The sequence below is a fragment of the Mobula birostris genome, chromosome 1, assembly GCF_030028105.1.
Source record: "Mobula birostris isolate sMobBir1 chromosome 1, sMobBir1.hap1, whole genome shotgun sequence".
Taxonomy (NCBI): domain Eukaryota; kingdom Metazoa; phylum Chordata; class Chondrichthyes; order Myliobatiformes; family Myliobatidae; genus Mobula; species Mobula birostris.
In genome coordinates, this window is record NC_092370.1 from 154,969,396 (window position 1) to 154,989,071 (window position 19,676).

Below are 19,676 nucleotides of genomic sequence, written 5' to 3' on the forward strand. Positions count from 1 at the left end.
TTGTAAATCTAGTCAGCTCCATCTTGGGCACTAGCCTACAAAGTATCAAGGACATCTTTAGGGAGCAGTGCCTCAAAAAGGCAGTGTCCATTATTAAGGGCCTCCAGCACCCAGGGCATGCCCTTTTCTCACTGTTACCATCAGGTAGGAGGTTCTTCTTTGGTTGTCCATCAAAATCCGATGACGATGTCCACTCCTTTAATAGTGAGATCTTTGATGACTATACAGTCCTATCCTGGACCCACAATCTCTATTGCAGGTGGGACATGTATATGTGGTAGTGGTGGCAACCATGGCTGCATTTCTCCTGGCTCTCTTCTGCTGTCTTCTGGTTGTTCTTTCCACCTCCAGAATACGAACTCCATCCCTACACAGCTGTCGCCAAGTGGTACGGTCAGCAGCAACATCCTCCAGGTCCTCGGGTCTGATCTTGCACTTCCTTAAAGCAGTCTTCATCTAATCCTTACAGTGCTTCTTCGGCCCTCCAGCTGAGCCTCGACCATGATGTAGCTGTCCGTATAACACTCTGTGCGGTAGCGGACATGGAGGCATCCTTATCACGTATCCCAGCCACTGCAGCTGACGCTGGGTGATCATGACCTCAATACTTCTGCAGTTGGTCTTTACAAGTATTTCAGTGTGAGGCACCCGCTCACGCCAGGTAATTCCCAGGATGTGCTGGAGGCAGCTTATGTGGAAGTGCTCCAAGGACTTGATGTGACGGCTGTAGGTTACCCAAGCTTCACAGCTATAAAGGAGGGTGGTGACACAGACCGCTTGGTATACAGCGACCTTTGTGGAGGGACGAAGGCTCCCATTCTGAAAGACACTACGCTGAAGTCTCCCAAAGGCAGCTGATGCCTCTTTAATGCGGCTCTGGATGTCGTTGTCAATGCCGCAATCCTCAGACAGAATGCTCCCCAGATATTTGAACGATGGCACTGCTGACAGCTTTTCATCACCAACAGTGAAGGCAGGTAGAGTGGGTGGGACACTGGTACTCCATTGGCAAACCACTTCTGTCTTGGTGGTGTCACGTACCCCGTGACGGGGATAGAGAAACCAGCAGAAATAGAAACCACTTTGGAGTCTCGAATTGCTATAAACTACTAATAATATTTATTAGTAACTATGCAATACAGTAATATCAATGTAAATAAATTACCACAGGTTAGCAATAAATATATATAAAAGTACGTAAATCAGTAAGTGTGGAAATGTATGTATGATAACCAAGCTTCTTTAAGTCTAGGGGTAAAAAGATACAGTCTTACGATGTTGAGTAAAGTTCAGTTCAGTTCGTGGTATTTAGTTGAATAGTGATGGAGAGAGAGAGAGTTGAGTCTTCAGGAGAGCTGATGCTGTCGATCTTCTCGTCGTCCTCTGAAATCCTTTACAAGTCACCGACTGTGACTTTAACCAGGGGGACCGGTTTTCCTGTGGTGGAGCTATCACCCCGGCAAGGGTAGACACATAGACAACTCCCCACCAGTCAACCCCTTCTTCACCGTTGGAATAGCAATTTGGATCGATCCGCCTGATTGATCCTCCGAAACCCACTTTTCCTGCGGTCACAACACTGCTCATTCAGTGTCCAGATCATGTGTCTGAGGTCTGTATCATCTGACCTCCCATTTATTTCACCAGGCTGAGCATTGCCTGTCATTCAAAGAGTCCCTCCTTCCTTTGTCTGTGAAGAAATGCCCAAGCAGGCAACAAGTCCTTGAAAGTAACATCAACAACCTGCTGTCGGTCACCATAGCAACTTTCGAGCTGCTCAGTGCTGTCTCCAACTCCAAACTCAGTAAAAATCCAAAGTTACTTCCAATGCCTTAAAGTGACAGTCCAACCGTTAATCTTCGTCTCTCTCTCTCTTTTCAAAAGCAACATATCGGTGGTAAATAACCCTCTCTCTGTCTCTCTTCAAACAGTTAATAGGGACACTCCTGGATCCCCTCACAGTGGTATTGACAGTCAGCCCCAGCCTGCTGTATGCTCTCACTGTCACAGCAAGGCCAAACTGAAGATCCTCCGGAGTATGGGTCACAAGAGCACAGTAGTCTGCATACCGCAGCTCCAGGACCCGCTCCCTATGAAGTTTGGTGGTTGCGTGAAGCCTCCTGATTCAGAGGTGGAGACCTGCACAAGAAAGATTTTAAAGTGTGCCATCCCCAGTAGCACTATCTTCACCATGATGAGGTAAATCCCGGTGGCAAGGGTGATCCCAGGACAACCGGTCCCACATCTTGGCTGCAGGAGGCTGCCAGGTCCTTGGTCTGTTGAGGTCCGCCTACTACACGCCGCCAGCGCATTGCTTTTCTGTCAGGGTGTGCTCCCTTTGCCTTGTCTCAACAGACATACTACAATGCAGTGGGGCTATTTGCCCATAGCTTGGACAGTGGTTGACGGGCACCAGGCACTGCTCCTCCGAGATCCCCTGTAGTTTAGCCTGGGACCATAAGATACCCAGTTTCCGTGTGTGGCCCCAAGAAGGCACTGCAGGAGTCTTGGTGGTGGAGAGGCTCTGTACTGGCAGGAGGAGGCTTACACACTCGGCCCCTCTTTTCACCCTCTATTAAGAAGGTTAGCCAGCGGCAATAGCTGTAAGCAGAGAGTAGCAAGCAGAGAGCATTATGCGGCATACAGCATGCACTAACTACAAGCACTACTGCACTAGACGCTTCACACGCACCCTGTGAGCAAGTACTCCCACCCACACACAGGAGGTACAGAAACCTGAAGGCACACACTCAGCGATTCAGGAACAGCTTCTTCCCTTCTGCCATCTGATTCCTAAATGGACATTGAAGCTTTGGACACTACCTCACTTTTTAAAAAAATATACAGTATTTCTGTTTTTGCACGTTTTAAAAAAATCTATTCAATATATGTAATTGATTTACTTGTTTATTTATTGTTACATTTTTTCTCTCTGCTATATTATGTATTGCATTGAACTGCTGCTGCTAAGTTAACAAATTTCACGTCACATGCCAGTGATAATAAACCCGATTCTGATTCTGAGATGGTGATGAGGAGGCATACGGGGTCAGATAGACTGGTAGGTTGAGTGGTGTTGCAACAATAACTCAACATCAGCAAAACCAAGAAACTTAATTGTGGATTTCAGAAAGGGGAAGTTGGGAAAACACGTCCTCCTCACTGAGCGGTGAGTAGCGGAAAGGGTTAGCAGCTGTAAGTTCCTGGGCAACAACATCTCAGAGGATCAATCCTGGGCACAACATATTGAGGCAATCATGAAGAAGGCATGCCAGCAGCTGTATTTCATTGGGAGTTTGAAGAGAATTGGCATGCCACCAAAGATACTACCTAGTTTCTACAGATGTAGCATGGAGAGCATTTTGACTGGTCGCATCTCTGTCTGGGCTGGAGGCTCCAATGCAGAGGATTGAAAGAGGCTGCAGAGGCTTGTAGACTCAGCCAGATCCATCTCAGGCACAAACCTCCGCACCATCAAGGACATCTTCAAATGGTGATGCTTCAGAAAGGTGGCATCCAACATTGAGGACTTACACCATCTTAGATAGGCCCTCTTCTCATTACCACCATAAGGCAGGAGGTACAGGAGCCTGAAGATGCAGAGTCAACATTTAGTAGCAGCCTCTTCTCTTCCGCCATCAGACTTCTGAACAGTCCCTGAACTCATGAACTCTATTCCACTTTTGCACTATTTATTTTTTATTGTAACTTATAGCATTCCCCCTTTTGCACTTTACTGCTGTTACAAAACAACAAATTCCATGACATATGTCAGTGCTTATAAATCTTATTCCAATTCTGAAATTATGAACATATTTTTAATTCATGTCACAGGGTGACAACATCCCTCAATAATAAAGTAACAAATTATTTGGCTTTAGTGCATGTCACAAGCTGCTGGAGAAACTCTGTGGGTCATACATCATCAAAAGCAGAGACTGAACATCTTCCGCCTTCGCAATTTTGGGATTATTTTTACAATTTAGGATCAATGCATCAGCAAGACAAGCAATTAACCACAAAGACTGGACCAGTTGGAGATCGCCTGCCAGAGGCTTTGCTCTGGCGAACTACAAGAAAGCCATCAGTAGCAGAGAAAGTAAGTTCTCAAGAAAATCCATATACCCTAGCGCGGAAAAAGTAGCCCACACAACTGCTGAGTGTTAAGGCTAATGTGTGAGAAGCAACAACCTCCGCCGGAGGGGCTGTCTCCTCTGCATAGGCTTCTCAACCCCTCACTCACTCCTCCTGCCCCATGGCATTTCATCTAAAGCAAGACTTGGAGCTGAAGCCACAAGCATTACGCCCAGCCCTCCGTTCGCCGTCATCTTTACCAGCAGCCGGCGTCGGCGAAGCGCCCCAGGTCGGAGGGGCGGGAAGTGGCGGCGCAGGCGGTCGCTTCCGGCGGACGGGAAGGCGGAAGCTCGCGCTGAACGTTTGGTCTCAGAGCGCGAGCGAGCATTGCCGGTCCTCAGTGCGGAGGCTGAGGGGAGCCAGAGAGAGAGAGAGAGAGAGAGAGAGTGTGAAGGGAACCCGGGGTGAGAGTGAGGGGGATCCCGAGTGCGTCAAAGTGTGAGGGGGTCCCGGAGGTTGAGAGAGATAGTGTGAGGGAGGCAGGGAGTGCAGGGAATTGGAGTGTGATAAGGAGGAAGGGAGGGTAGCCAAAGTGAGAAAGAGAGAGAGAAAGATAGAAAGTTGAGTGACCCGGAGTCCCGAGGGGAGGGAGTGGACGGGTATCCAGAGTGTCGGACTGGGTCCGGGAGCTGGAGTCACAGAGGGTGAGGGCTTGCCAGTGACGGTGATCCGGAGTCCCGACAGGGTACCATGTTCAGCTGGCTGACTGGTTCTGAGGCCTCTGGGAAGGACTCGATGGTGTTTGAGACGGTGTCCGATGGACTGCGGTCCCTGTACCACAAGAGGCTGCAGCCCCTGGAGGATTACTACCAGTTCCATCAGTTCCACTCGCCCGCTCTGGAGCAGGCTGACTTCGAGAATAAGCCCATGGTGTTGCTTATTGGGCAATACTCAACCGGCAAGACCACCTTCATCAGGTAATCACCAGGGCTATGGGCAAAAGGGATGAGCGAAACTCTGGTTTCTGACAGATAACCCAGGAATTCTTGAAATAGCAAGGCAGCTATGCCAAATATTTTCAACTATGACGATGTTTCAAAAATACTTGTTTCGGGGCCCAGGAGTGTCTGAAAAACAAGTTTTTAACCTTGTTCACAGAGAGTATTTGCCCCGTGGTTAAAAATGCACTTCATGAAACCTATTCGCTTATTATGATTTAAAAAAAAGAATTGTTCTTCAGAAAAAGATACCTGCCATTTCTTTAGCAGTTTTTGCAGTGGAGCATAGATTGCCACTCCACTGGCAGTCATTCAAAAAGTTATTCGGTTTCATTAGAAGGGATTAGCAGGTGCATGGAGGAAAAGCTTCAAAGATTTGCTTAAGGCCTTTGAAGAAATATAGCATCTTCATTAACTCCTGTGAAAATGTGACACATAACTATTCAAAGTTGAGAAGGAACTTTTGAGGGAATGCTGAAAAACTCAGTTACACATTAGGAGCAAGAAGAGTTCCAGAGTAAGTAGTAGAGGGAGCAGGCAGCTCACAAACTATCCTATTGGCACTAACTGCCTTTCAGAACAGTGTGCAGTTGCCACATTGGCAACATCAGCCATCTCATATTCCACAAAACTAGAGTGGAAGTAAGTCATCCTGGATCTTGCAGATAAATAATGTAATTCATTATAATAGGTGGCATTATCACCTGGAGACATTGAATGCCTTGGCAGGTCTATCATGCTGGATAGATGGGGGAAGCCTTACAGAATTTATTTAGCTTAATTTTATCTGCTTTTGGTGTTGATCTTGACTCTTAATATTTTGACTCTTTGGCATCAGTTTTAAGTAGGGCATCATGTGTACATAGAATGATGTGGATTGAAATCTCACATGGTCTAGGTAGGCATTTCAGTGCAATATTAAAACCATACAGGACTGTCAGGAGTGCTGTTTTTCTGACAGCTGCCTTAGAGGCCATGCAGGGCTTCACTTGTATGGCTGCCATTATTTATGTACATCTGGATATAGTTTGATTTAAATGTTGTGAAATAAGCTAGGTCTGATAAATCTCAAGGGTCTGATGATCTGCATTTCAATGTTTACAAAGAGGTGACTATAAAGATGTATTTGACTAACCTTTTGAAGTTCTTTGAGGATATACTGTATTGAATACAGTAGATTAGAAGAAATTAGTAGGTGCAGTTATTTGAATTGCCAGATGGCTTTTGATACTGTTCCACAGGTTAGCACATGGAATATGTAGTGTCCTGACAAAGGGTCTTGGCCTGAAACGTCGACTGTACCTCTTCCTGGAGATGCTGCCTGGCCTGCTGCGTTCACCAGCAACTTTGATCTGTGTTGCTTGAATTTCCAGCATCTGCAGAATTCCTGTTGTTTGAATACGTAGTGTGTTTTGAGAGTTGTGTAATAAAATGGGAAGAGAAAAAGAATAGAAATAATCAATCTTCTTAGATTGGCAAGTAGCAATTCATGGTTTATTGCAAAAATACTTGAGTCACAAATACTTGTATCAGTGATTTGACTGAGCGGATTAAATGTAGCATTTTCAGGCTTCCTGAAGACATGAACTTAAGGGGATGTGAGTAATGATGACACAAGGGGCTTCAGGAGGATAGAAACAAGTTAAATGGAAATAATATGACAGGTATGCAATATGAAGTACAAATGGCAGAAATCTTGTGTATTTTAAATGGTGAAAGACTGGTTGATGTTTTAAAAGGACTTGTACACAAGGCATTGAAAACTAGCAAACAGGTTCTGCATGTAGTTGTGTAGGGAAGCAGTATGTTGGTCTTCATTGTCAGAGGATTTGAATACAAGGGTAGCAGTGCAATTCTGTTATCATTTGAAGATAGAGGGAGGAGAAGATGGCGGCACGATGCAGCTTGCAGCGGCAACTCCGGTGAATGATATCTGTTGTCATATCTGTCAAGTAGGGTGCGGTGCACAATCCTGATTTGATGGAGACAGACGTGAGAGCATGGAGAAACATCTGTGAAACTTCTGAAATGCCTGCTTCGCTGCCTCTGCTACTGTGTGATCCAGACTCTCCGGAGGGGAAGGTCCCGAGTCCTCGGTGTTGCGTTATGCGCGGCGGCCAGGGCGGTGTCGAAGCGCTTGGAAGAGATGGTGCTCGGTGCTCAGTGTCGGAGGGCTGGTCAGAGGCTTGAAGTTTTCGGACAGACTCAGAGTCGGCTGCAGTCGGGTGCTTCTAATGCATCAGCAAGTTTGCGGCGCTAGGAATTCATGGCAGGGAGAGTTTCTCCCTTCTACCGTCTGCGTGAGATGATGGGGCTATTGGGACTTGAGACTCCTTTTACCGTGCCCATGGTCTGCTCTTTATGAAATTACGGTATTGCTTTGCACTGTTGTAACTATATGTTATAATTATGTGGTTTTGTCAGTTTTAGTCTTGGTTTGTCCTGTGTTTCTGTGATATCTTTCTGGAGGAACATTGTATCATTTTTTAATACATGCATTTCTAAATGACAATAAACGAGGACTAAGTGTCCTCATAATCTAATCTAATCATGAGTCCTGATGAGACTACATCTAGAGCATTGTTTACAATGTTATTCTCCAAACCTAAAGAGGGATATACTTAGTATAAAGAGAAAGCAGTATACTTCACCAGACTGGTTCTTGGGATGGTAGATCTGTCATTTGAGGTTGGCCACTATTCTCTGTTGACACATTCAAAATATTTAGAGGCTTTGACAGGACAGTGGGAAGATGTTGTCACTTTCTCAAGCTAAAGGATAGTCTGTTTAGACCTACATACTTAAATGTGTAAGTATATAATGGAAAGTATAAATATTATTGAGTGTGACGACAAACCAAGTTATCAGAAGATTAATGCTAATGAGAGAGAGATAAGGGAGACAATGGAGAAACATTCAAAATGCTAATAAGAGAGAAGAGAGAGATTAACAAGGAAGAAACACAATTCAGATATAGACAGACCGGTTGCTTTGAACCTGAACTGTTTGAAGTCTGATGGACAGGCGATGCCCTAGCAGGGGGATAAAAAGAACAGGTTCGCTAAGGCACCACACACACCACGACACCACGAGATAACGAGACCCTGGAAGAGCAGTGTGCCCCCACAAATTGGTGGGAGTTTGGAGGTCTGGTTCGAGGGAACCGACCATAGACTCTCAGGGTGAAAAGGTACGATCGGCGGGAACCTGGTGTATGTGTCCGCCCTTGCCTGGGTGCCGGGTTCACCACAGAAGAACAGTCGTATCCGGAACGGAGGGGTCACAGTCGGTGACCACAGTGGGATAGAAGACATAAAGGGGTCCGCCCGAAAGCCAACTGCGAAGAACATCAAAGGTCTGCTTGAAACAAAATTTGCATATCTCTCTCTCTCTCTCTCTCTCTCCTCTCTCTCTCCTCTCTCTCTCTCTCCCTCCCCTTCCTCCCTCCCTCCCTCCCTCCCTCTTCTCCTCCCCCCCCCCAACGATTACTGCGAACTGCACTAAGCTGAACTGAACTCTGTGTCACTTAAGACTGATCATTTTACCCCTAGACTGCAATAGAGCTTGGTTGATTCCTATTACTCTAGTTCTGAGTACATGTGTGTTTTATCATTGCTAAACTGTTGCATTTATATCCTTACGATTAGAGTACTGTGTTACTTATTTCTTTAATAAAACTTTATTAGTTTCCAGTAATCCAGACTCCAACTAGTGGTCCATTTCTGCTGGTTTGGCAACCCAATTATGAGGTACATAACATAAGTGGGGGCTCGTCCGGGATTTTGAACGCCAAATTTGGGACTGGGTAAATTGATTGGGTTAAAATTCCTTAAAGGAAGAAAGGGAAAACAGCAGAAATGAAGATTGAGGAATTTCTAAAGGCGCCAACCTTGGAGGCATTAGAGGATGCCAGGAAATCAGAATTGGCAACTGTTGCCAAACGGTTGAATCTTTTTAAGGGGAAGTCAACAATGAGGAGAGCGGAGATGCACAGAGCTATAATAGAGCATTATGTATCTGAAGGTGTGTTTCCCCAAGGGGAGCTGGAGGTGGTATCTATGAGCAAACCTGGTGGAGAGGCGGTGCAGCTGCAGATAGAAAAATTGAGACTCGAGCACGAGTTCCGGGTAAGGCAGTTAGAACGAGAAGAGAGAATAAAGCAGCTGGAGCGAGAAGAGAGGGACAGGCAGTTAGAACGAGAAGAAAGAATAAAGCAGCTGGAGCGAGAAGAGAGGGGCAGGCAGTTAGAACGAGGAGAGAGAGAGAAACAGAGGGAAAGGGAATTTAAGCTGGAGAAGTTAAGGATGATGCTAGCGCAGGGCCCCATGCCGAACCAAGGTGGAGGGTTCAGGGCGACCCAGGAGGTTAGGCTGGTTCCCCCATTTGAGGAGGCCGATGTTGATCAGTACTTTCTACATTTTGAAAAAGTCACTGCAAGTCAGGACTGGCCGAGAGATAAGTGGGCTGTTTTGCTTCAGAGCATACTTAGAGAAAAAGCTCAGCAAGCTTACTCGGCATTGTCCGCAAAAGATGCCCAGAGGTATGATGTGGTGAAAGAGGTGATACTCAGGATTTATGAGTTGGTCCCGGAGGCATACCAGCAGAGGTTCCGGAATGTGAGGAAGCAAGTATTTAGAGTTTGCCTGTGAAATGCAGATGTATTGTGAGCGTTGGTGCGCCTTGAAAGGGGTCAGTGGAGATTATGACAGACTGCTACAGCTAATACTGATTGAGCAGTTTAAAAGTTGTGTCCCTGAAGGTATGATGCCCTACCTAGATGAGAGAGGGGCAGAAACCTTAGCCGCAACTGCTAAGTTAGCGGATGAGTATGCGTTGACACACAAAGCGAAGTTTACCCCGAGTAAAAGCTATCAGAAGGGTAGTCAAGAGGGCAGAGAGAGTCCACCAGAAAAGCCAGAAAGTAAGCCGGGGACTAGTGAGAAGGATAAGGACGACCGGGAGCAGTTTGGTAGGAAGTCTCCTGGGGTCGTATGCTATAATTGTGGGAAAGCCGGTCACTTTGTGTCCAGATGCTTTGCCCCAAAGAAGGAGACGGGAAAAGGAAAAATGACGATTCCGACTGGTTGTATTGAGCTGACAAACAAACCACTAGGGGAGAAGAGGTCTGATAAAGTTCAGGAAGGGCGTGAGAAGTTTATTTTGGCCAGATTGGTGTCGGTGAAGGAGGGGTTAAGCCCGGTTCCCGTACAGATCTGGAGAGACACTGGGGCTTGTTAGTCACTGATCTTAAGGAGTGTTTTAGACTTTAGTTCAGAGACCGAGACTGGGGAGGTCAGTGTGATAAAGGGCATTGGGAAAGGGACTGAAGCAGTACCTTTGCACCAGATACACTTAAAAAGTGACTTGGTCTCCGGACCGGTCACGATAGGGGTGAGGCCCGAATCACCGATGGATCGTGGCGGTCTTACTCGGTAATGACTTCACGGGCGGAAATGTGTTCTCAGCAGTAAAACTGACAAACCAGCCTACCGGATTGAGGCCCTGCCCATAGGCTCACAGGTTTATCCTGTCTGCGCAGTGACTCGGCGCATGTCCAGAAAGGCTGCTGAAGCGAATGTAGATTTAGCTGAGATGTTTTTACCAGCCTTGTACCAGGAGGGGTTAGAAAGTGAGAAGAAGGAGCATAGTAGAGCGGAAGGAAGTGAGGGAGTTGAGGTAGATTTATCATTAACGAGGAAAGAATTTACAGGAACAGGAACGAGATGAGGAGCTGATGGTTTTGACGGAGACAGCTCTCTCCGAAGCAGAATTAAAAAGTGAGCCAGTGGGCTGTTATGTGAAGGAGGGAGTACTAAGGAGGAAATGGAGACCAAGTACCGTGCCCGCAGATGAGGAATGGGGGGTGGTGCACCAGGTGGTAGTGCTGAAAATTTATGGGGATGAGATTTTTAACCTGGCCCACAAGATACCCCTCGGTGGACATTTTGGGGTAAGGAAGACAGTCAATAGAATTATGAAAGAGTTTTACTGGCCGAGCATGAGGGAGGATATTATTGAGTATTGTAGACGTGAGCCAACACAGCCTATTGATATGTTAACAGCTTGACACGATAAGCGAGCAGACCTAGTCGGTGTTATCACGAAAATTAATGAGGCTAGGGTGCCACCTGATAGGGGGAAAACCCATTTTGAAAAGATAAGTATGGTGCCGACCCGATGGGAGAACTCTATTGTTTTGGCCAACTTTGCTGATGAGTTCTCTCACTTAACCCCTGAACAGAGCGAGCCGCTGATAAAGCTAACTAACCGGCACGCAGGCGTATGTTCGGACGTCCTGGGGCGATGCAAAGAGACGGTACATGGTGTTGTCACATCAGGTCAGCCTAGTAAGCAACACCTCTACAGGATGATTAATTCAGTGACAAAAGGGCTAAAGAACGCAGAAGCGTATATTGACGATTTAGTGATCTGGAGTGACACGTGGGAGGAGCACATTGTGGAACTGTTTAAACAGCTGTTTGAAGCCAGCCTGACAGTGAAACCTTGCAAAAAGTGAATTCGGCCACGCGAAGGTCACTTATATGGGATTTGTGGTAGGACAGGGGCAGCTGGCTCCGATGCAGGCTAAGGTGTGGGCTATCTCTGAAGTCCCCACCCCGACAGACAAGAGAGCCCTGAGAAGGTTCTTGGGGATGGTGGGGTACTATCAGAAGTTTTGCAAAAACTTTGCGGATATTACCCTCCCTCTTACTAAGCTCTTGCCAAAGAATGTGAAGTTTGTGAGGGACGACCTTTGTTATATTTGTCTGGCACGGAAACCACTGATAATTTACACTGATCACAACCCATTAGTGTTTTTGGCCACTATGAAGGATAAAAACAAAAGGTTGCTAAGTTGGAGCCTGGTCTTACAGGAATTTGGTATTAAAATAATACATATAAAAGGAACGGACAATGTCATTGCTGACTGTCTGTCAAGGTGTTGAAAAGTTAAAGTTCTCTGTATTCGCCGAATAGCTGATGACCCTGTATATTAGTGTGGATCTAATAATGTATTTATAATTTTTACCCCAGTAAAAATCCTTTGAAGGATAGGGGTATGACGACAAACCAAGTTATCAGAAGATTGATGCTAATGAGAGAGAGATAAGGGAGACAATGCTAATAAGAGAGAAGAGAGAGATTAACGAGGAAGAAACATAATTCAGATATTGACAGACCGGTTGCTTTGAACCTGAACTGTTTGAAGTCTGATGGACAGGCGATACCCCAGCAGGGGGATAAAAAGAACAGGTTTGCTAAGGCACCACACACACCACGACACCATGAGATAACGAGACCCTGGAAGAGCGGTGTGCCCCCACAAATTGGTGGGAGTTTGGAGGTCTGGTTCGAGGGAACCGACCATAGACTCACAGGGTGAAAAGGTACGATCGGCGGGAACCTGGTGTGTGTGTCCGCCCTTGCCTGGGTGCCGGGTTCACCGTGGAAGAACGGTCACAATCCGGAACGGAGGGGTCACAGTCGGTGACCACAGCGGGATAGAAGACATAAAAGGGTCCGCCCGAAAGCCAACTGCGAAGAACATCAAAGATCTGCTTGAATCAAAATTTGCATCTCTCTCTCCAACGGCACAACAGCGATCACTGCGAACTGTACAAAGCTGAACTGAACTCTGTGTCACTTAAGACTGATCATTTTACCTCTAGACTGCGATAGAACTTGGTTGATTCCTATTACCCTAGTTCTGTGTACATGTGTGTTTTATCATTGCTAACCTGTTGCATTTATAACCTTATGATTAGAGTACTGTGTTACTTATTTCTTTAATAAAACTTTAATAGTTTCCAGTAATCCAGACTCCAACTAGTGGTCCATTTCTGCTGGTTTGGCAACCTAGTTATGGGGTACGTAACAAGAGAAGGTGCAGAAGAGGTTTATCAGGATGCTGCCTGGTTTTGAGGGCATTTGTTATCATGAGAGGCTGAAAAAATTTGAGTTGTTTTCTTTGGAGTGGTGGAGACTTGAGGAGAAATCTTATAGAAGTTTATAAGGTTATGAGAGGAGTAGACAGGGAGTATCTGTTTCCCAAGGTTGAAATATCTAATACCAGAGGGCATGCATTGAAGGTGAGGGGGGGCAGTTCGAAGGAGAAGTGAGGGATAAGTTTTTTTTCTCAGAGTCGTGGATGCCTGGAATGTGCTGCCTGATAGAGCAGATACAATCGAGACTTTTAAGAGACATATAGAAAGCACATAGTTGTTAGGAAAATGGAGCAATATAGACATTGTGTAGGTAGCGAAGGATTACTTTTTTTTGGTGTTTTTAATTTACCTTTTAGCTGGTTTGGCAAACATTGTGGACCGAAGGATCTGTTCCTGAGCTGTACTGTTTTATGCTCTATATTCTCTAGTGATAATACTGTTGTTATGGACTAGCAGAAGGTGCAATTACTGCATGATGTTTACTCAATTTCCATTTAAATATATACTTGGCAAGTAGTAAGAAAATTAGCGGCTGTATCGCCCATTCTTAATTGCCCTTGAGGTAATACAGACATTGTGTATGCCTTGTATTCTTTTTTAATTAATATGTTGACCTATGTGGATGTTTACTGTCCATATGCAACTTGGTCAGTCCCACCTAAGTGTCTGGTTAATGTTTGGCAAGTGATTATTTACCAAATATATTCCCCCACCTACTACTTTGCATGTCTCCTCTTATCTCCCAGTCTAGATGATCGGCAAAAATACTAGCACTTTATTTACAATTCAAGCTTTTGACTTCTCCCTTCCTTGCTCTTGACTTTTGTCTTAGTTTCTCTGCTTCCATGATTCTTGAATAGTTAAGGTTTGATGGCAGACAATTTGTTTAAGTACAGTAATTAATATTAACTGTACCACAACAGTGACTGTTTCATTTTCAAATGTTATTACAAATTAATTACAAATGTTAAAATAATCTCACTTCTAATTGTATTCTGCTAACCTTGGTAATGTCCCCCATATGTACTGTCTAAAGAAATTATTTAATGTTTAAAATGCCTACTTCTGCATTTCATCAAGTGCAGCATCAAGGAGCCCATCAAAATTCCATAATTGTGCAGTGGGTTGATTTCTGGGTTTTATTCAATGAAGAGAGATTGGGGAGACCAGGATAATGGGGAGAGGGTAAGAGTCTATGGAGCCATAATGTTTGGAACTCCCCGTCAAGTTCAAGTTTATTGTCACTTCAACCGTATACATATATACTGCCAAACGAAACAACGTTCTCTGTAACAAGGTGCACATCACAGTACATATAACACACACAACACATAAAGTAATATTACCACAAATAAATTAACAAATAATAAGGTAATGCAGCTGGTCTGTACACTCTCTGTGGTGCTCCTGTTAAAAAAAAACTGGTTAGAATGGTGTGGAGGAAGAGCTTCGTTCACCTCAGTCTCCTCAGGAAATGGAGACACTGCTGTGCCTTATTGACTTAAGAGGTGGTGTTGAGGGAGCAGATGAGGTTGTCCATTATATGCACTCCCAGAAACTTGGAGCCTCTAGCTATCTCCATGGAGTAGTCATTTATGTGTGATGAGGAGTGGTCAGCCTGTACCTTCCTAAAGTTCACGATCTCTGTAGTCTTGCCCATACTGAGACTCAAGTTGTTGAGCTTACACCATTGTTCTCTGTTGTATCATCTGTGAACTTGATTCAATTCAAAATAAGTGTACACAGTACAACTCTGAAATTCGACCTCCTGCAGGCAACCAGGAAGGAAAGAAACACCATAGAACCAGTTCGAGAAAACATCAAACACCCAATACGCGAAGAAAAGAACAAATTGTATAGACAGCAAAATGCGAGCGAACAACGCATTGAATATCAAACATCAAACCAGTAGTATTCAGTTTAGTTCAGTGCTGTGCCACTAGCCAATGCAGACCGCAGGGCCGTTCTTTGCCGAAGCGCCCCAGTCTGCATAGTCCGCTCCTATCAAACTACTCAAAAACAGCAAAAAAAAAGAGTAACCAGAATCCAGGAACATATGCAACATGAATCTCAAATTCACCCCAAAATGACTCCACAGCCTGGCTGATCAATCCTGGCAATGTGGATCCGAAGACTCCTGCACTTCCTTCTGACAGCAGCTAGCAAGAGGAAGACTGGTCAAATGCAGGCAGGCGGCACCGAACACCTGTCTGTCCTCTGCTCTCATCCTCAATCTCATCCAACTCAAAGTCTCAACTGGAGAGAAGCAACTGAGCATGCACCCCTCTGGGTTGCTGGTCTCAGCATGAAGGAGCTTGAGACTGAATGTTGTCCTTCTGTCAAAAAGTCCAAGGTCTATTTACAGAGAGAGGTGTTGAGCCTAAACGAGGACAGTTTAATACCAGCTTCTGAAGGATGATCATATTAAACAATGAACTGAAGTCAATAAATAGCATTTTGGCATATGAAGCACCATTTTCCAAGTGGGACAGGATGGGATGGAGTGCAGATCAATAGTGAATTGATTTGAGTGATAAGCGAACTTGAAAAGATCCAATGTAGCAGGAAGATGGGATTTAATGTGATTCAAAGCACTTATTATTGTTGAGGTCAGTACCACTGCACAGTAGTCATTAAAGCAGTGTACTGTCGCATTCTTGGGTACTAGGGTGATGGTGGCTGCCTTGAATCCTGCGAAGACTGGACTGTTCCAGAGAGATGTTGATCATAACTACCAGAACCCCTGTTAACTGGGCTGCACAGTCTCTCAGCACCTGACTAGATATGTTTTCAGGCTCCTCATCTTTGTGTGGGTTGACCTTGGCTATTGTCGTTCTTATATTAGCTGTGGCCAGACAGAGTGCCTGCTCCTCAACCTCCATATCATTTGACAAAATAAACAAATCAATGTCAGTATCCTCTTCCCAAACATTGTGACTCTAAATGCAGTCAATTTCAATGGGCTAGCCAATTTGTTTGCATATCAGTCAGCCGATTCTCTAAACACAGTTCTGAGCTGATCGTGGCAAAAGGCTGTCAGACGGAAACCTCAGAAGTCTCCTTGAACATTGTAGCTTCCCCAGCTCAAAATGCCAAAGGAGCATTTGGGACAGTACTACAAACAATCTCTTTTCGTCAGAAAAAAATGGGTGCATGGTATTAATGATGGAAGGAATGCAGCTCTCCAAACCCTGGCCTGTCCTGTAAAGAAGTTCTGCAGAACTTGTGGGTCCTGCATTGGCCTTTTTAGCTACCTCAGAAGCAAGTCCAGTGGGATAGTCAAAAAAGAAATTAATGAGAAAGAGTTGCACGAGATGTACATCTTTTGATTGATGGATAGAAAGAAGAAAAAGTACCAGATTTTAGAACACAGAGCAGTCCAACATGGTGCATAGCCTTTTGGCCCACGATGTTGTGTCAGCCTCATAACCTACTCTAAGATCAATCTAACCCTTTCCTCCTACATAGCCCTCCATTTTTCCATCACCCTTGTACTTATCTAAGAGTTCCTTAAATTCCTCTAATATATATAGCTCTATCACCAACTCTGGCACTTATCATTCTCTGTGCATCCCTCTATACTTTCCTCTAATCACCTTAACATTTTGACCCCTTGTATTAGCCATTTCTGTCCTGGGAAAAAGTCTCTGGCCACCCATTTGATCTTTGCCTCTTATCTTGTATACCTCTATGAAGTAACCTTTCATGTTCCTTCCCTCCAAACAGAAAAGCTCTGACTTACTCCTAACACATAGTTGTTAATCAAGGTAGCATCCTGGTGATTCCACTCTGCACCCTTTCTAAAGCTTCCATGTCCCTCCTATAATGAGGCAACCAGAACTGAGCACAATATTCCAAGTGTGGTCTAACCAGGGTTTTATAAAGCTGCAACATTACCTCACGGTTCTTGAACTCAGTCCCCCGAAGAAAGAAGGCCAACACACCATATGCCTTCTTAACAACCCTATCAACTTGTGTGACAACTTTGAGGGATCTAGGGTCATGCATCCTAAAACCCCTCTGTTCATCTACACTGCTAAGAACCTTGCCATTAACCCTGTATTCTGCCTTCAAATTCAACCTTCCAAAATTAAATACTTCACACTCTTCTGGGTTTAACTGCATCTGCCACTTCTCAGCTCAGCTGTGCATCCTGATCTTCTGAATGAACCTACTATGGGCAAACTTATCAAGTACTTTACTGAAATCTATATACACCACATCCACTGCTCTACCTTCATCAATGTGCTTTGTCATATCCTCAAAGAATTCATTCAGGCTCATGTGGCATGACCTGCCCCTGACAAAGCCAAGCTGATTATCTCTAATCAGACTACGCTCCTCAAAGTATTTGTAAATCCTGTCTCAAAGAATCTTCTCCAATATCATGCCCACCACTGAAGTAAGACTTTACTGGTCTATAATTCACAGGGATATCTTTGATTCCTTTCTTGAACATATTTGCCACCCACCAATCATCTGGTACTACTCCTGTGGCCAGTGAAGATGCAAAGATCATTGCCATTGCTGCAACAGTCTCTTCCCTCACTTCCTGTAGTGACCTGGGGTATCCCATCTGGCCCTGGGAGCTTACATTATCCTAATGTTTTTCAAAAGTTCTAGTACATGCTCTTTCTCAATATCAACGTGTTCTAGCATTACTACTTATTGCCCGTTACGCCACTGGCATTTGGGATAGCAATGAAGGTCCTCCATCTCTGTATAGGAGGATTCTTCATTGCTGTATTTGTAACAATTGTCCTTTGACCATTCAGGGTTGTTAGCCCTGAGCTGAACACCCAAACCTGGAGGACCAGTGGACCACTCTTAGTCTGGCCTCTACCCTTTGACCTGTTTGTTGTGGGTGACTTCACCAAGAGCCAAAGCACAAGGTCTTGACTCCAGCCAACATAGCCCTCCGGGTCATTGAGGCATGCAGGCCTCCAGACCCTACAACAAGGTTATGGTCCTTTTGGAGGATATTCTAGCATATTGGCCTGTTTTATGCTGAACTCACAAATATCACAGACCCTCTCACTGGTCAATACTGAAGCAAAGTATTGATTAAGGACCTCCCCTACCTTCTCTGACTCCAAGGACATGTTTCCTTTTCTATGTCTGATAGGTCTCGCCTTCACTTTTGTCATCCTCCTGTTCTTCAAATACACGAACAATGCCTTGGGATTTTCTTAATCCTGCTTGCTAAGGCATTCTCATGTCCCCTTCTAGCTCTCCCAAGTCCATTCTTCAGCTCCTGCCTGGATACCTTGTAGTTCTCTAGTGCCCTGTCTGACCCTTGCTTCCTAAACTTTAAGTAAGCTTCTATCTTCCTCTTGACTAGATATTCCATAGCTCTTGTCAATCATGGCTGCTTCACCCTACCATTCTTCTCTGTCTCAATAGGACAAACCTATCCTGAATCCCACGTTGCCATATTGTAGAAATGAATCTAAGATTGACCCTCAGTGTTGAGCCTTAATTACTTCTCCTCGTTCATCTTTAACTGGAGAACATTATATTAGTGCTAATTAATAATGGGAGCATGTAGTGGAAAAACTGAATTGCAATTTTGATTTATTTCATTTATACAAGAATAGGGTTTGGTTCTCTAACTTCCTGTAGTTTCTCTCCCCTCCATCCTCTCTCCTTTCTCTTTCCCCATTCAGGCTCCCCTCTTACCCCTTCTCCTCACCTGCACATCCCTCTGTTGTTTCCTCCTTTTCCCTTTCACCCATCGTCCACTCTACTCTCTTATCAAATAACTTCTTCAGCCCTTTATTTTTTCCACCTTTTGCCTCAAAGCTTCTCACTTCACCCCTCCTTCCACCCCCACCCCCACATTCCGATTTCACCTATCACCTGCCAGTTTGCAATTCTTCCCCTCCACCACCACCTTATTTAGGCTTCTTCTCCCTTCCTTTTCAGTCCCAATGAAGGATCTTGGCTTGAAACATAGACACTTTATTCCCCTCCATAGTTGCTTCCTGACATGCTGAGTTCCTCTAGCATTTTGTGTGCGTTGCTCTGTTTGTAATATTTTGATAAGTTTTCAGATTACTTTAGATTAAATTTAGGAATCTATTTAATGGACTGCCCTCAAAGTTAAGAAGAGGGTGCAATGAAGGGTTTTCAGTTCTGATGATTGGTCCCAGATTTTAAAAAAAATTAATTCTTTCCCTTTCAAAAACAAGAGGAAATCTGAAGATGTTGGAAATCCAAGCAACACACACAAAATGCTGGAGGAACTCAGCTGGCCAAGCGGCATCTATGAGGGAAAAAAAAAGTATAGTTGCTGATTTGGGCTGAGACCCTTCGGCAGGACTCCCTTTCCACAGATGCAGCCTGACCTGCTGTTTGTTGGTGGTATTTTTTTTTTGTTTTTACTTTAGATTTCCAGGCATCTGCAGTTTTATTTTTGATTTTTAGACCTAGTCATAGTCATACTTTATTGATCCCGGGGGAAATTGGTTTTCGTTACAGTTGCACCATTGTTTGGTGTCTAATGATAAATCTGTATTTAAATTTTTTATTGAGACTTGGATATTTTATATTTGTGTCAGACAGCATCTGTGGGTAAAGAAACAGTTAAGGTTGTAGATCAATAATGTTATATCATAAATGGGGAAATTAAAAAAAATGCATATTTTAATTTTAGATG

General features: G+C 44.6%; 1 protein-coding gene across 1 annotated transcript in view; it reads left to right on the forward strand.

Moving 5' to 3' along the window:
- The first annotated feature begins 4,388 nt into the window (after positions 1-4,388).
- Positions 4,389-19,676, forward strand: part of LOC140200828 (EH domain-containing protein 4-like) — an 81,167-nt gene continuing 65,879 nt past the window's right edge. Inside the window, exon 1 of the mRNA XM_072264456.1 lies at positions 4,389-5,051. Coding sequence (XP_072120557.1) covers positions 4,825-5,051 — 227 coding nt within the window. The 5' untranslated portion in view covers positions 4,389-4,824. The remainder of the gene's footprint in view (positions 5,052-19,676) is intronic.